General features: G+C 44.9%; 1 protein-coding gene across 2 annotated transcripts in view; it reads left to right on the top strand.

The window, feature by feature from the left end:
- The window catches only part of SHPK (sedoheptulokinase), a 26,635-nt gene extending 8,956 nt beyond the window's left edge, over positions 1–17,679 (top strand). For both annotated transcript variants that reach the window (XM_087854687.1, XM_045773397.2), the window contains exons 3-7: positions 4,656–4,839; positions 5,394–5,546; positions 6,530–6,705; positions 10,518–10,718; positions 14,980–17,679. In XM_087854687.1, the coding sequence (XP_087710813.1) occupies positions 4,656–4,839; positions 5,394–5,546; positions 6,530–6,705; positions 10,518–10,718; positions 14,980–15,392 (1,127 nt within the window). In that variant the 3' untranslated portion in view covers positions 15,393–17,679. The remainder of the gene's footprint in view (positions 1–4,655; positions 4,840–5,393; positions 5,547–6,529; positions 6,706–10,517; positions 10,719–14,979) is intronic.

Genomic DNA, 17,679 nt, shown 5'->3' with positions numbered 1-17,679 from the left:
GCATAGCCATTTGGAGGGCAGTTTGGCTGGGCCTGTTAAAACTAAGAGAGCTGCTATGACTCAGCGGCTCTGCTACTTGGAATCTGCTCAGGAAAATTACTTTCACATGGATATGCATTAGGATGCCTACTCGGGGTCGTTCAGTGCCTCCCTGTTATGGTAGTGAAAACCGGCATTTAACCTCGGGGGAATGGACGAATAAATGTTGGTGTGCCCATGCTGCAGAAGGATATGCAGAGGTTAGAAAGAATAAGGTACATTCATGTATACCGACATGGAAGGAACTCTGGAACATTTGTTGCATGATAAAAGCAACACCTAGAAAAAGAAATACAGTATAGTGCTATTTGTTTTAACAGACAAAACAAAATAAAGTCAACCAAACCAAACCAAATATGTTGTGTAAGTGTAAACACTTTATTTAGATGGTTACCCACAAGGGCTAACAGGGACAGGAAGGGGACTGGGATCCTGTGGGGATATAAGTAGGGCTCTGGCTTTATCTATAATATCTGAGCATCTTATACTGAGAATTATCTTTAATATCTGAGCATCTTATCCTGAGAATCCTGGTTCTACCACTTAGTAGCTATGTGACCTTTGGCAATTTTTTAAAAAACTTTTCTGTGCTTCGTTTTTCTTGTACAAAGGGGATAATGCCTCATACCTCTGTGATAAGGCTATTATGTAGATGCAGTGAATTAATATTTTTGAATGCTTTGAAGAATACCTGGTACATGGTAAGAACTCCATATTTGTTTTATAATACAAACCAAATAAAAATGATAGTCCAAACTTTTTTTTGAAAAAGGACCAGAGTTTTGGAAGCAGATAAAGGGGTTGAATAAAAGCTGCAGAGATCCAGCTTTACAGCTAGGATAGGAATCCAGCTCGGAGTTTAAGTACAGATGCAGTGTACGGTTGTGAAGGTGCACTGCTTTGAGGAGCCCTTCACCCCTAGTGAGACTCAGTGTGCTTTAGGTGCGTGGTCTGTAATGGGCCTCTGCTCTTCTGGCTGCTGGCCAGGGATACCAAGCAGAGACTGACACGATCCCCTAGACCCTTTGCAGCATGGGTCCCTAGACATTCTTATGGCTCACTTCCTCACTCCATTCAGGTCCCTCCTCACATGTCACCTTAGAGAGGACCTCCCTGATCACTCTCCAAATATCTATCACTGCTGTATATTTCTTCACAGCAATTAAAAATATCTGGTATTATATATTTGCTTGTTTATACTCTATATCTCTAGTGTATAAGGTTTATGAAAGTAGTGACTTTTCCTTGTTCATTGCTGTATTCTCCGGGACTAGAAGCAGTGCCTAATACATATTAGATATTTAATACACATGTCATTCAATCATGCATGTATGAATGAATGAATGAATGAATGTTTTGTGACCTGGAACTCAGGGGGGAGGCACAGTTAAGTCTCTTTCTTTGGTTCTTAATAACATATTTATAAGAAAATCTGATGGTTTTGGCTCCTGCATCTGGGGCCTGAGATGAGACATAGCCAGGTAACAGCCGCATGTGGGGCTTTGCCCTGCTTTGCTTCAGGGCAGGCATTATTCTCATCTGGAGACCATCTCATGCCACATGGAGCCAGATTCACATCTCTGTCCATTGGGTCTGGAGTGTTCTTGCTGCTGATAACTTTTCTCAATTGGCACTTAATGTCAACATTCTTTTCCCATTCTGCTGCAATGGTTATATTAATATTGCGTGGAAGTGCGAGAAATCTCCCTTATATGAGGAGAGGAGAGTACAAAAGATATGTAGGTGTATTCTCTTTCTTCAAGACTGTTGGAAGTCTTAGACCATGGACAGGGTTTAGAAGGTAAAGGTTCATTTTTATCATTATCATCACTAACATTAATTGGGTACTCATCGTGTCAGGTACTGTTCTAAATGCTTTATGTGTGTTAACTCATTTAATACACAAACCCTATACACACAACACATACAACGCACCCTAACCCTAACGGTAAGCCTTCCCCTTGCTACTAGTTTGACAGTAAAGTCAACACATGGCAGGAAGAGATACCAGGACCCGGGAAACAGTTGTAAGTGTCCTCCACCTCTGGACTTCAGATACAGTTGCCACCAAGATGCTGAACTAGCTCGACTGCTGGCTCGCTCCCCCAGGATTGGTTTCAGAAGAATCAGCACCTGTCCCTACATCCATAGCAATTCAGGTGTCTTCAGGAATAAAATAAAGGAAGTGGAGAAAAGCAGGTGTCTCTCTCCAAATCATGGGGCTGGTGACCTATAATCTAAGGATCCTCAAAACATTGTTTCATCCTGGGGGGTAGAGTAGAAGCCCTGACCCGAGGAGATGTCTTTTAGGGTGGGATGGGTTAGCTGTGGATCCACTCCTGGTCTCATCCATCCTCCCCAGACCTTTGGGGCTGGCAGGGACTGAGGTCTGGCTCATTTACGCTGCCTGACAGAGTAGCCAATACTCCAGGACAAAAGGAGTTCATGGACCAGGACAATAAGACATTTCAAGTTCACAGCTGTTTCACAAGAAAAACGTTGTGCTGGGTGATTTGGTGGAGATTCTTTTTTTTTTTTAAGATTTATTTTTTAATTTATTTTAGAAAGGGAGAGAAGCAGAGGGAGCAAGCGTAAGTGGGGAAAGGGGCAGAGGGAGACAGTCTTCAAGCAGACTCCCTGTTGAGCTCAGAGCCCGACACGGGGCTTGATCTCATGACCCATGAGATCATGACCCAAGCTGAAACCAAGAGCTGGATGCTCTTGGAGCCATCCAGATGCCCCAGATGGAGATTCTCTCAGAAGCAAAACTATTAGAATGGACAGTCTTAGAATTTAAAATTAGCCTGATATACATACTAAAATATATGAAAGGAGGATATTAGCAAGAAACAATAAGAAGAAAACATAAAAAGAACCAAGCAGAAATATTGGGTATGAAAAAATATAATGGTTGAAATAAAGAATGTAATAGATGGGATTAATAGCAGAATGGATAGAACTTCAGAACAAATTAGAGAATGAAAGATGCAACTTTAGGAAATCTCTCGGGAGAACAAAAGGACAAAGAAGTAGGAAATATAAAACAAAAGTAAGAGATACTGAAGATACAATAGAAGCACTCGCATCTGAATACTAGGAGATCCAGAAAGGGAAAAATAAAAGTGGTAGAGGAGGAAATAGTTGGAAAATTAATGGAGAAAATTTACTGTAATTGACAAATTAAGATGTAACAGTCCCGACCAAAGGGGCCCATAGAATGTCAAAGAAGAGAGAGAAGGAAAACGTCACAGCTGGGCATATTGTAGTGAACTTTTAAGGATTTCAAAGATGAAGAAAATTCCAAAAGCTTACAGAGTGAAAGACCAAATCCCATATAAAAGAATTAGAAACAGGCTGACTAGATAGTTTTCAACAGCAACATTCTATGTAAAAATGCAATGGAAGAGTATTTTGGTTTTCTGTTGTTGCATAACAAACTACCTCCAAAACTCAGTGACTTAAAACAGCAACCATTTTTATATCTTGTATGATCTACTTCTATATATCGGATTGAGCTGCTCTACATGGGGTTGACAGAGGTTGCTTGGGATATTCATCTACTGGACAGACTTGTCTGGAGGGTTCAAGAGTGGCTCTACTCAATGCCTGATGCATTGGTGGGGGAGGCTGGAAAGCTAGACTCAGCTGAGGATGGCCGCTAGATGCCTGCATGTGACTTCTCCACAGAGTTTCTGAAGAAACTGATGGCCTCAGGATAGTGGGACTTTACATGGTGGCTGGCTTCCCCCAGAGTGAGTGCTCCAGGAGGCTCTGGTGGGAGCTGCAAGGCTTCTCATGACCTAGCCTTGGCAGTCCTAGGATGTCACTCCTCCCACATTCTCTTGTTCTCGCAAATCATCAAGGCCAGCCTAGATTCAAGGAAAGAGGATTTAGACTCTATCCCTTAATGGGAGGAATAGCAAGGAATTTGTGGCAATCTATCACAAGTCTACAAAGTGTTTTTAAGTATTGCAGAAAGGGAACTTAGAACCTAGAATATTACAACCGTCCTTCAAATACGAGGATAAAAAAATATTCTGAGCCATATAGGCCTCTAGATACTTTGCCACAGAACAAACTACACTGGAACTAGTTTTGGGTAAAATATTTAAATAAGGGCAGAGAAAAAACATCCAGATTTCAAGAGATAAATGAGATAAATTAAGTAAAGATGGCCAGATTCCTGAGTAAAGTTTGATGTCTAAAAATCAAGTGGCTAAGACCAAAGGAAAAGAGAAAATATATCCTTCATCATCCAGAATCAAGTCTAGATAATATTATCATGATAAGGGTTGGAAGGACAGAAACTAGGGGGCTTTAGAGTGTGTCAAATTTCTTTTTTTACAGGGTGGGAGGGGCATAATATCAACTTTGAAAAATGAATTAAAGGAAAGATAAAGGAAGTGGGATAAATGGAGGGAGTAGACAACTTGGTGAGGGTCACATAGCCATGGGTGGTGGAGCCAGGAGCTAAACCCAGGTGCTCTGATATCAGAACCCCTGTGTGTGAGTGAAGCATTATCATGCTATAACCTCACTAGCAGAGTGGTCTCAAGGACATGTTGCTGCTGGTCAGTTGTTCTTTTCTCTGTTTTTGGTCATCTCCTTTGTTCCAGGCTGTGAATGGACAGAGGAAGGGACCTCACCTGTATTTGAGCCTGGAGCTGTGAGCCACCTGGTCACCTGGCAGGATGGCCGGTGTAGCAGTGGGTTCCTGGCTTCTTTGCCCCAGCCAGAATCCCATCTCAGTGTGGCCTCAGGGTTTGGCTGTGCAACCATCTTCTGGCTTTTGAAGAATAGGTATGGACAACTGATTTTTGAATCAGGTGCTGTATTTCCAGGGAAACGAGAATGGCTAGGGGGCTGTACCTCCAGCTGGTCAGCATCACCCCACCTGCTGGAGCATCCCTCAGTGAGGTGGCCTGGCACAGGGTGTGGTCATAAGACCTAGACTCGGTCTAGAACTGTTTCATTTCTCAGAAGGCTCTTTGTTGGTTATCTGATCCTAAACCAGACGGGGAAAGAAAAAGGCAGAGAGGGCAAGGGACTTGGCAAGGGTTACGTGGTAAGTTCATGGTGGGGTCAGGGCTGCTGAGAATGGCCGATGTCTTGCTTTCTCAAGCATGGTGCATCCTCCCCCGAGACCATTCCCTGAAGTTGACTCCAGCCAGCTTTGCTTCGAGTGGCTGGGAGGTCCTCACCCTGGGAGGTTCAGCTGTCAGGGAGCCACAGCATGCGGGGTGCTTGCTACCACCCAGCTATGCCATGTCTAGTCCACTGCCTGTAGCTAGGTGTAGCACATGCTTTCAAGTTGTTATTAGACCATGTTGAATTGTTTTTGATACAAAAACTAGCCCAGAGTTCCTGAAGTCCTACGATGCTGCTGGCACCATCCATGACTATGTGGTTGCCATGCTGTGTGGCTTGCCAAGATCCCTGATGTGCGACCAGAATGCTGCTAGCTGGGGATATTTCAACACTCAGAGCCAAAGCTGGAACTTGGAGATGTGAGTATATCCTTGCAAGCTGGCTCTAGGCTAAAGGCCAGAATCTTGAATGCGAGAGATTTAGTAGGGCTTTCCCATTTGGGAATAATAGTGGTGGATTCCAAGAGCCCCGGAATCAGGTTCCCATGCCCCTCAGTCTGTTCCAGTCACCAGGCAAGGGTGGGCCTGGCTGTAAGTGAACCCTTGGAGGGGGACACCCCTTACGCCATCCTGTCCTGCTCCCCCACAGTTGCCCAGACCTAGGTCGGGCTCCCCCGTTCTCTGTGTCTTGGATCTAGCCTGCAGATTTCAAAGAACAACTTGTAGTGTAATAAATGTTTAAATAAGGTTAAGAAATGAAAGTAGTCATCTTGAGGGGTGTCTTTTAAAAGTTCTTTTTAAGGAATCGTTTGCCTTTTCAGATGCAGAAATCCAGTGCCCTCTAAGTTCACTTCCTTCAGGGTCCAAATTCTGAGCTCTGTAAAAAAACAAAAAGCACCCGGTAGTTCAGGTAAAGGACTTTCTAGCATGTTCTATCAAACTGACAGCCCCCTCTTTACTAACCCAGAGTGATGAATGCAGTTGGTGTTCAGGAGACTGATAGGTTTGACCTTGGTTTGGCCTGTGTTAATCGACTGTGACTGTGTGCTGAAACTCTGTCTCCCTTTGCAGAGTATTTGTGTTCTCTGCAAACACAGAAGGCTGGCCGGTGATGATATCTGGCTCTTATCTAACTCATCCTGATCACCCCTGCTTAAACTGGTTGTTTTCTCTCCTGAAAGGCCAATCCCAAGCTTTTGAAAGTCAGTGTTCCCTTTTTTAAAAATGCAAGTCTATTTTCATGGCTTAAAAAAAGCCAAAGAGGCCGTCTGTGAAAACACTGGATTCTACCTTCCCTTCTTGTATGTGTATCCTGTAGTGTTTTCCTTCGTTGAGTTTCCTGAAACAACAAAGACCAAAAAATCCAGCTCCGGGTAAATACACTGTCCATTTTTGGATTGCAGATTGAGGGCCTCAGGCTTTCCGGTCTGCCTGCTCCCAGACATCGCGGAGGCAGGCAGTGTGGCAGGCAGAACTTCCCGTGCCTGGTTTGAAATCCCAAAGGGGACACAGGTGGGCGTGGCCTTGGGTGATTTACAGGCCTCTGTGTATTCCTGTATGGCCAAAAGGACGGATGCAGGTAAGTCTTTCTTTTGCTGGCTCCTCAGACTTCTACTGGTGCCTCTTAAGCCCCAGCTCTGTGTGAGGGCCCACGGGGCACACGTAACCAGCAGCCTCAGCATCCTGCTGATCGTTATTCTGTAAACGTGATTCATATTCTGTATTCAGCCTCCTTCCTATAGCTGAAGCCCCTCCTCTGACAGCTTACAAAACAGCAGGGCAAGTTCTGTCCCTGCCCACACTGTGCTTTTCCTCTTCAGGGCCAGGTAAGGGAATTGACTCTCTCTAGTTGGCTGATTTCTGTATAACTCCATGACCAAAAAAAATAGATTAAGTAGCTTAGGGTTTTTTGTTATTGTGCGTTTGTCAATGGAAGTTCATTCTGATCTGATTAGGAGTGCAGTCTTTCTGTATTCAGTGTAAGAGGGTCACAGTGAGGTGGAGGCCGCAGTTTAGGGCAGGGCTTGGTAAACTTTTTCTGTAAAGGGCCAGATAGTAAATATTTTAGGCTTTGTAGGCCATATAGTTTCTGTCCTAACAGCTCAATTCTATGAAGCATGGAAGCAGGCATAGCCAATACATAAATGAATAGGGGTATAGCTGTGTTTCAATAAAACTTCATTTATAGACACTAAAATGTGAATTTCATAGAATTTTCATGTATCATGAAGTTTTCTTCTTTTGATTTCTTCTCAACCATTTAAAAATGTAAGAACATGCTACTGGGATTGTAAAATGCTGCTGCCCCCTTTGGAAAACAGTCTGGCAATTCCTCAAAAGTGAAACATGGAGTTACTATGCGACCTAGCAATTCCACTCCCAGGTGCACACCCAAGAGAACTGGAAACACATGTCCACACAAACACTTCACACAGATGTTCTTAGCAACATTATTCATAATAATTCATAATTCAAAAAGTAGAACCAATCCAAAGGCCCACCAACTGATAAATGGGTTTAAAAAATGTGATATATCCACACAGCTAAAATGCCACACATGGGAGTGAAAGAGAGGAATGAAAGAAGCCAGTTCTAAAAGGCCACGTGCTGTATGGTTCCATTCCTAAGAAAAGTCCCGAACAGGCAAATCCGTAGAGACAAAGCAGGTGAATGGTTGCCAGGGGCTGCGGGGAGCAGTGAGTGCTAACGGGTACAAGGTTTCTTTTTGGAGTGATGAAAATATTCTAAAATTAGATAGTGGTGATGGTTGTACAACTGTGAATAAACTAAAAACTAGTGAATTATACCCTTTAGGGGCACCTGGCTGGCTGAGTCGTTAAGCGTCTGCCTTTGGCTCAGGGTGTGATCCCAGAGTCCTAGGATCGAGCCCCACGTCAGGCTCCTCCGCTGGGAGCCTGCTTCTTCCTCTCCCACTCCCTCTGCTTGTGTTCCCTCTCTCGCTGGCTCTCTCTCTCTCTGTCAAATAAATAAATAAAATCTTAAAAAAAAATTATACCCTTTAAAAGGTTGCTTTTTATGGTGAATTATATCTCAATAAAGCTATTATTTTAAACAAAATGTAAAAGTTGTTCTTAGCTCCTAGACCACACAAAAACACATGGTGGGGTGGATATGGCCTGTGGGCTGTTGTTTGCACCTCCCTGGACTAGGGGAGAATTGGGGCCTGCCTGCCTAAGCAGGATGGTTGCAGGATGGGGGTTTCATCTGATCTTCATGGCAGCCTGACTGAGTGAGTCCACTCTGGGAGCCCCTCCTTGTTATCAAGGGGAACGGAGAATTCATTCATCTTACCTGAATTCTCTTTGTTATCACATCTTTTTTCTTCCATCAGTTAGAACTCTTACAATTCAACCCTGAGTTTAAAAATTCTGACCAGCCTTCTCTTCTATGCAGTTTATTCCTATTTCATGACGTTCTTAAGAAATAACATTTCAAGGACTGTTTTTGTGTTGTTTTAGGTAGTAATTCCTTTTAATTCAAATTATCTGAGAGGGAAAAGTGAAATTCTGCCAATTTTGTTTGCACATATGTGTGATAAAATCTTTTAGGCCAAAAGTTGCTCAAAACATTTTCTTCCAAATTTTCAACTAAAATCAGTGCTTCAGGAAAATATGCTAAATTTATTCTGTGACTTTTAATTTTCCCAATACACCATCTCTTGCCTTATACCCCTTCATCTCAAAGTGTGAATGTCAGGGAACTCACGTGGACTTTGGAGTCCAGCCCACTGGCCTGGGTAAGAATTTAGCCTCTCTTCTACTTCCGGTGTGACCTTGGACAGGTTGCTTTTCTTCCTGAGCTCTTGTCATCATCCAAAATGAGAGCAATGATATGTTTCTCATGGGACAGTTGTGGTGACACACTGGGATGGTATATAAAGAGCCACTTTCTACCTTGGTGGTTTTCAAATCATAGGCTGTTCCCTTGACAGAGAGCTGTCCTATGCCTGGATGTGAATGTGCTCTCTCTATAGTAAGTGAGGGGCTAGTCAGATGGGAAGAAAGTAGGTATTAGACTTCCTCTTCACTGAGCTGGTCATAGTCTCTGGTTCCAGATTGGGGCTGCTGGCTGTGCTCGCTTGTTCTGTGTCCATGGGCAAGGTTGGTTGGCCTCCATCCTTGACACCTCTGCTTGAGGGAATAGGTGGAGGGCATGTTGCTTCTGGCAAAGAGTCATGGTGAAAGGCTTGATGTGGCAGGAAGTAAAGGTTATTGGCTTTCCAAGATTGTTTTCAGTCTCCTTGGCTTCCAGCCCCCTAGTAGGAAGGAAAGTTACATGCTGACCTCAGTTATTTCAGACCCCATCAGACTGAGAAGAGCAGGTTTTTTGGCCAGGTCTTGTGAGGAGTGGAAAAGAAGAGACTTCTAGAATAATCTACAGGCCCTGGCCTCAAGCCAGAGGAGAAAATCATTCCCTCTGTGCTGAGTCTGGGAGCTTTTCCCCTCTGGCGGAAGGAGGTTAAGAAAAACACCACGGATATGAGAAGGAGGTGGCACTTGCTGAAAATGAATGAAACCTCCCCAGAGAGTCAAGTACTTGGGCTGAGTGAGGTCTTAACTATCTGTACATCGTTGTCTGTTGCTGTGTGACAAATCACCCTAGCACTTAGTAGCCTAAAGCAGCAAACATTTATTATCTCTCGTGGTTTCTGAGAGTTAGGAATCGGGATGTGGCTGGATGGTCTGCTTTAAGGTCTCTCATGGAATTGCAATCAGACTGTTGCTTAGCTGGGTCTGCATTCATCCAAAGGCTTGATCAGCCTGGTGGATCTACTTCTCAGCTCATTTATGTAGCTTTTGGCAGGAGGCCTCCGTTTTTTGCCACATGGACCTCTCTGCAGGCCTGGTCATGACATGGTGCCTGCCTTTCCCCAGAGCAAGTGATTCAAGACAGAAGCTGCAGTACCTTTTTATGACCTGGGCTCCAGAGTCACACAGGGTCACTTCTGCTTTCTTTTCTCAATTAAAAGCAAGTCCCCAGGGGTGCCTGAGTAGCGCAGTTGTTAAGCGTCTCCTTTGGCTTAGGGCATGATCCTGGCGTTCTGGGATCGAGCCCCACATCAGGCTCCTCCGCTGGGAGCCTGCTTCTTCCTCTCCCACTCCCCCAGCTTGTTTTCCCTCTCTCGCTGGTTGTCTCTCTCTCTCTGTCAAATAAATAAAATCTTAAAAAAAAAAAAAAAAAGCAAGTCCCCAAGTACAGCCCATGCTCACGGGGTAGGGGAAATTAGGCTCTACCTCCTGAAAGGAGGAGTCTCAAAGAATTTGAAGACATATTTTTTTTTAAACCAGCACACTCTCCCCTTGCCCTGTTGTAACCTGTGACCTCTGAGTCAGCCAGACAGGCCTAACTCCTGCTTTCTTTGGACCCCAGTTCTCAACATCAGCACCTCAGTTCAGTTGGCAACCTCCATGCCTTCAGGATTCCAGCCGGTGCAGACTCCAGACCCTGCGGCTCCGGTCAGCTACTTCCCATACTTCGACAGGAGCTACCTAGCGGTGGCAGCGTCACTCAATGGGGGCAACGTGCTGGCCACATTTGTCCACATGCTGGTACAGTGGATGACGGATCTAGGTAAGGTGTTGCCCACACAGTGGTGTGTTCCCTGCTTGTCCTTTCTATTCATGTGTCAGACCCAGCCCGGCTCCAGCACATTCCTTCCTTCTTTAGGGATCCGGGCCTGTAGCCTTTTTTCATCTCATCTTTTGAGCTGCTATCACCTATTTTTTTCAGAGGGAGCACCTTCTCCTCTAACATTGACTAGTCTCCTGGTTCTCCCCTGCCCACTGGTTACTTTGTTAGTAACTCACCATCCCTTTCTGATGACTGCAGACAGCTGAAGATAAAATGATCTTTGAAGATAAAATGATCAAACATGGATGAGTGAAAAGTCTCCTGGTATTTTACAATATTATAAAATCCTTACAGCACTTATTTTTGGCAAGTGGTTCCTGACTCCCTTTGATGGAAAGGATCCTTAAAAACTCTGATGCCCTCCTGCTTTCTTCAGGGTAGAGTAGATCGGACCTTTCTCCGCTCTTCATTTGCAGAGAAACATGTAACCTCCTTCCAGGAGAGGTTCCCTTTCCAAGCACTTAAGGTAGAAATGAAATTTCTGGTCAGCCATGCAGGTCTGGGAAATCACTGTCCACCTGTAGGAGTTCTGAATCAGGTCACTGCAGGAAGCTTTCAGCATAGTAACAAGGTGAGGAACAAGCAGTAGGGAGCATATGGGAAACTCATACTGCTTGTGCAGACAAGCGTTACTGACCCACGTCAGTCCTTTCAGGCTGGCCAGAGATGTCAGGGTTTCAGGGAATTCTGCCCGCTGGCCGAGATCCCCTCAGGAATGCGTCATTAAAAGAAGAGAACTCTGATTTTATTTTGCCTTGTGTCAGAAAAGGTTTTCAAGATGCAGAACCAGTCGTCAGAACCTTCAGGCAAGCCTTATATTTAGATACTGGTTTAACTGGTTGGCTTTGTCAATTGTTGACTGAGTTGACGGTATTTATCTTTACACAGAAGTGACTGTTATTTTTACCCCTGAAAGAGATGGTAATATTTAATTTCTCTGTAAGATCCTTTCAAAAAGAAAAGTCTTTTGCATTTTCATGGTTCTTATTTTGATGAAACCGAGGACTTTGAAAGTTAGTATTGTATGTAACTTAACCTTTGAAGAAATTTCTACAATTATGTCGTATGATTAAAAAATATATAGATGCATCCATAATAAAATTTAAAAAAATAAGAAAAATAAAAAGTGAAAAAATAAAATAAATAAATAAAATAAAATCTTTAAAAAAAAAAAAAAAATAAATAAATAAAAAATACATAGATGCAGGGGTACCAGCGTGGCTCAGTCAGTTAAGCATCTGACTCTTGATTTGGGCTCAGGTCATGATCTTGGGGTCCTGGGATCAAGCCCCTTGTAGGGCTCTGCACTAGGCATGGAGTCTCTTTGAGGATTCCCCCTCTCTCCCTCTGCCCCTCCACCTGCTCACATGTGCTGTCTCCCTCTCTCTAAAATAAGTAAATAGGGGTGCCTGGGTGGCTCAGTTGGTTAAGTGTCTGACTCTGGATTTTGGCTCAGGTCATGATCTCAGGGTTGTGGGATCAAGCCCAGCATTGGGCTTAGCAGGGAGTGTACTCAAGATTCTCTTTCTCTTTCTCTACCCCTCTGCTCCTCCTCCCTCTCTTAAATAAATAAATAGAAATTTAAAAAATATATAGAAGCAGGGGCGCCTGGGTGGCACAGCGGTTAAGCGTCTGCCTTCGGCTCAGGGCGTGATCCTGGTGTTGTGGGATCGAGCCCCACATCAGGCTCCTCGCTATGAGCCTGCTTCTTCCTCTCCCACTCCCCGTGCTTGTGTTCCCTCTCTCGCTGGCTGTCTCTGTCTCTGTTGAATAAATAAATAAAATCTTTAAAAAATATATATATATATAGAAGCAAATATAATAAGGTTTGTTGAAATAAAAGACATTACATTTACTAACCCTATACGGAAATATTAAAGCATGAGATATAAAAATAAAACTCTCTCTCTATTCAGAATACCCTAGGTTTGCATTATTTTCCAGAAGTTAGAAAACAGGGAGTTCTACCCTCATGTGGTTTAGAGCAGAGACTGAAGCCAGGTGGCCCGGGTTTCAATCCCAGCTCTGCCACTCTCTTGTGCTTTGGGGCAAGTTGCTTATTCCTTCTGTTCTTCATTTTCCTCATCTGAAAAGGGATTATCCTAGATCTACCTTAAAGGACTGTGAGGATCAAATTAGTTATATTGCAAAGCCCTTAGAATGATGTCTGGCCCATAATAAGTGGATATAACTGCTTGTTAAATAAGCATAATGTGGTGGTGCAACCTGGGACAGTGGCCTCAGTTCTCAGCTCTGTCAAGTCATTATGTGGCCTTGGCAAGTCCCTTCCCTTCTGTTTTTCAGCTCTGATGGTCTGTGGTTCTACGCCTATGATGTGAATATTTGGCAACTCATAGCATCTAATCCCCACCAATAGATCTGGGTGAGGTGGTAAACCAAGGCATGCAGACAGGGCTAGAAGCCAAGTATCTCAGGCCTCCAGCTCGTACACTCCTTCCTTCAGGGGTGCCCCCCAAGGCTGGCTGGGGTCATGGCCCAAATGTTGCCCAGTGAGGAAGAACACCCTATTTTAACATTTCCTTAACATTCTTTTGGGAATTTTTATTACTGACATACAAGCACATTGTTCATTGTTTTCTTCTTTTAACTACAGACTTTCTTTGGGTTTTGACAGTTTTCCACTAATGTCGTTTTTCTGTTCCAGGATCCAATTCAGGATACCACATTGCATTTAATCATCGTATCTCCTTAGTCTCTCTGCTTTCTTTTTTTTTTTTTAAGTTTTTATTTATTTAAGGAATCTCTACACCCAATGTGGGGCTTGAACTCATGACCCTGAGATCAAGAGTCACATGCTCTATCAACTGAACCAGCCAGGTAGAGCTTTTCTATTTGAAAGCTTTCTATTTGATTGATCTGTGTTTTTCTTTTTCATCTCCTTTCCCTTTTTTCCCATTAGTTTCATGGTTTTATATTCTTGATTCTTTTAGAAGTTTTTAATGCACTATGTTTCCTAGGATATGGTGAGATAATCCCTCTTATACATTGCAGTGGTAGTATAAATTGGCCCAGCTTCTAAGGGGACAATGATGTGCATATCTTTGAACCAGCAGTTCTCCAAAGGACTCAGTCCTACAGATTTGTATGCTTGTACACATGTGCTAGGTTATTCATCAAGCAAGTGGTTTTCCTGAGATTTCTGTAGAATTTCTAGAGGGAGGGGAAAGACACTAATATTCATTCCAGCATTTTTGTTTTTTAAGTAGGCTCCATGCCCAGCATGGAGCTTGAACTCACAGCCCTGAGATCAAGAGTTGCATGCTCTACTGACCGAGTCAGCCAGGTGCCCTGATTCTGGCATATTTAACCAGAGTCTTGCTGATCATATTTTGACCATGATATTTAAATAATTTCTCTCTCTTCCTCTCTCTCTCATTCCCAAGTGTGTATAGTTGAGTTTGTATAAGTTAAATATGCTGCCAATGAGACTTCACAGTGACACTGGGGCGGTGGTTCTCAGCACTGGCTGCACACTGGGAACACTTGTGGAGTTTTAAAAACGATGTTGATGTCCTAGTCCTGCCTGCAGAATGCTGATGCTTTGGCCATGGGGGGGGGTAGGCATTTTATAAAAGCTCCTCAGGTGATTGTTATGCCCTTAAGTGTTGGTAAGCACAGGTCTAGAACCTTCTACTTCAGAAGTGTGGTTCTTGGGCCAGCAGCACTGGCTTCCTCTAGGAGTGGATAACAACTACAGAATCTTAGGGCCCACCCCAGGCATACTGAGCCAGAAACTGCATTTTAATAAGATCCCTAAGTGATTCGTATACATATTCAAATGTGAGGAGCATTGGTCTAGACTGGTAGTTATCAACTCTTCGAGGGCTGGGCTAGACTGTGGTCAGCACTGTGGTCCTGGGGTTTCTTTGACACTGCTAATAAGTCTAACAGTAGCTGTGATGATGCTTTTTGATCCGTGTATGCATTTGCCTCCCTTGGGAGTATTAGTTGTGGGATGCTTAGGGCTCACAGCAACACTTACGAGATCTCTCCCTGAACTCTAGGCTGGGGTCTGGAGCAGAACATAGCTAGCTAGGCTGTGTGAGTCCCTAAGCCAGGAAACAGCCAGCCAAATGAGGAGCAACAAGTAGATCTATCCCTGCCCCTTGGGAATCCTGTACTGTCTCAGCCTACAGCAAGGAGTACATGAACTCACACAGGTCTTTTCTGTTCTTGGAAGGTCTAGAGGTCGAAGAATCCACTGTGTATTCATGCATGATCCAGGCAGCTGCACAGCAAAGAGACACCTGCCTAACTATCACTCCAACGGTGTTGGGCGAGAGGCACCTGCCGGACCAGCTGGCCTCAGTGACCCGAATCTCCTCCTCTGCTCTCTCCCTGGGGCACGTGACCCGGGCCCTGTGCCGAGGCATTGTTCAAAACCTGCACTCCATGCTTCCATTTCAACAGCTCAAGGAGTGGGGTGTGGAGCGGGTGATTGGCAGTGGGAGTGCACTGTCCAGGAATGAGGTGCTGAAGCAGGAGGTGCAGAGGGCTTTCCCCTTCCCAGTGTCCTTTGGGCAGGATGTGGATGCAGCTGTGGGGGCAGCTCTGGTCATGCTCCAGAGAAATCTTAACCAGAGGGTGTCTTAGTGCATCCTTTGGCCAAAGGACTGTTGCAAATTTTATCTAACATTCCTGACATGACCTTGGGGTCCTCCTTTTCCTGGATAGTTTTGTGGGCAGATTTTAAGCAAAGCATGTTTTCAAGGCACCATCTTGACCAAGAACCTACCTTCATACTCTAATAATGCAGCCAGGACTCATCAACTAGACCCCAAATCAGTGCTTTCCAAGAGACTCACTTGGGAATTGGTTGCAGATGTAAATGTGGAAAAAAGAGGGAAAAAGAAAGAAAAGGAACAGTAGCCCAGCATCTTGGTCAGCAGGCTTCTTTGTGATTCACCTGTAGACAAAGAGAAAATAAATGTGGACTTCAAGAACCCCCCCCCCCAGCCCTGCTCCAGCTTTTGGAATGATTGTTTTTTGGGACATGAAGCCCAGACTTGGGTCACATGCACTGTTGGAGAAGTCCTTCCCTACTGGATTGTACTATGTGTCCCTGAGGTCCTTTCCCATTCTTGTTCTCCCTTGGCCACAGCTGGTTAGCTGAGGCAGGGCATGGCCCAAGAGAGTAGAGCAGACTGACTGAGACGAAGATACGGGGGTCTGTGCTGGCCTTCTCACCATGTGCTTCCCTTTCCAACAAGAGCCTCCTGCACTGGAACTTCTCCGAATCCTTAACACAACTGGCTTGAAGGCACAGAACAGGGAAGGAAGGTTGGGCAGCATGACCAGTGAGGGAGACAGATGCTGCGTGGCCCCACCATTCAGGCACTTTGTTCCCAAGAGTCTGACCAGGCACCAGTAGGACCCTTTTTCAGGGGTGTGTCTGGGCAGCAGTGTGTTTTTGCCCCTGTACATTCTTGGGAACCTTCCCATGGGAAGGGATGTGGCTGGGCATGCCCCTCTCAGAGAGGGTGGCCAATTAATCAGAGAGAACCCCTTATCCTGCGGGTCCTAGCTTTTCTTTCTCTTGGTGTAGGCCTTGCTGGGCTGCTGTGTGTTCCTGGCTTGCAGAGACATCCCCCTGGAGTCAGCATCCCTGCCGGGATCCCAGAGCGTCTTAAACCTTCCTGTAGTTGGTAGGTATGACCATGGCATGGCTTCCAGGAGAAAGCCATCATTGGTACATCTAATTCCAGACTCCCAAGAGTGATCCCAAGGCCTGACTCTGAGGCACTTGGGCAACTATGAGTCTAGGGAGCAGCCATGTTGTCTGTTTGTAAATGTCACTTTGTGAATTATGTGATTGTCTGAAGCTCTTCGATTAATATGCCTGGCCATGCTGAGTGGATTTTAGATACTAAAGCTCATTCTTCCAGAGCCTTACACCTTTAATAAGACACACCTGTCTTTGGGATTAGTGTAAATTACGGCACAGCTGCAGAGGATCATAGCCCTGAGGATCATTTGTAGGTTTACTACAGAAAACCCCTGCCTCTCCCATAGTTCTACCGGGACAGGTGGCTGAAGATCACTCAGGAAAGTCATGTGAGTTTTCTCTCAGCTAAAATGAGTCGTCACCATTAATTTGGAGCCCCTGTGGAAGGTGTTTGAGGAAGAAGTCACCATGGGATAAGCCGAAGGGTAACAGCTCTGTCCGTCAGGAGGAACTGGCCCTCTGACTTCAGGGAGGCAGCCTGTCTTGCATTCTCAGAGTGCTGTGGATGGAGTCTATAAATGTAAGATTAGGACCTGGATGCAAGGCCAGGGAGCCCAGCCCGGTGCCCAGCATGGTGCTGGAACTCTCTGTTCCCTTTCCACATGTCGACTCTATCTCTGAGGGCTGAGCCTTGGGCCGTTCAAGCTTGTCAGCTCAGAGCTGTGCTGCAGTTGTTACTGCACATGGCCTGGAGCCTCTGCAGGGGGGTTGAGCACAGCTCCCAGGGCCTCGTTTCTTCAGCCTGAAGTCACAAAGCACTCACTGCTTTTGCAGTGGTATGGGGAAGGTACTAGTAAGCGGTACCAGCATGATCCTCACATGAGGAACTGGCCTTAAGGACTGTTTGCCTGTGTCCTGATCTTACAGGCACTTGGTAGGCTTGCGCTTTCCCGCCTGATTTGCTTTGGCCAGTAAAACGTGACCAGAGGTGTGCCACTTGTTCTGTGCCTTCAAGCCAGTTGTGTAGGCCTTTAGGAGCCAGTGCGTGATTTGTCACATTCCCTTCCTTTTGCCACCAGTGACTGGTAGTGTCCTAGAGAAAGGCTCTGTCAGCTTGGGTTCCGTGATGGGACAGTGTGGTATAGAACCCTCACCAATGAATGAGCAACATGCAGTGTTACTAAGAAATAAACCTTTGATGTTTGAAACCACTGA

The sequence above is a fragment of the Ursus americanus genome, chromosome 23, assembly GCF_024610735.1.
Source record: "Ursus americanus isolate L20-20 chromosome 23, mUrsAme1.1.p, whole genome shotgun sequence".
Classification (NCBI taxonomy): Eukaryota; Metazoa; Chordata; class Mammalia; order Carnivora; family Ursidae; genus Ursus; species Ursus americanus.
This window is presented reverse-complemented; position numbering and strand designations above follow the sequence as displayed.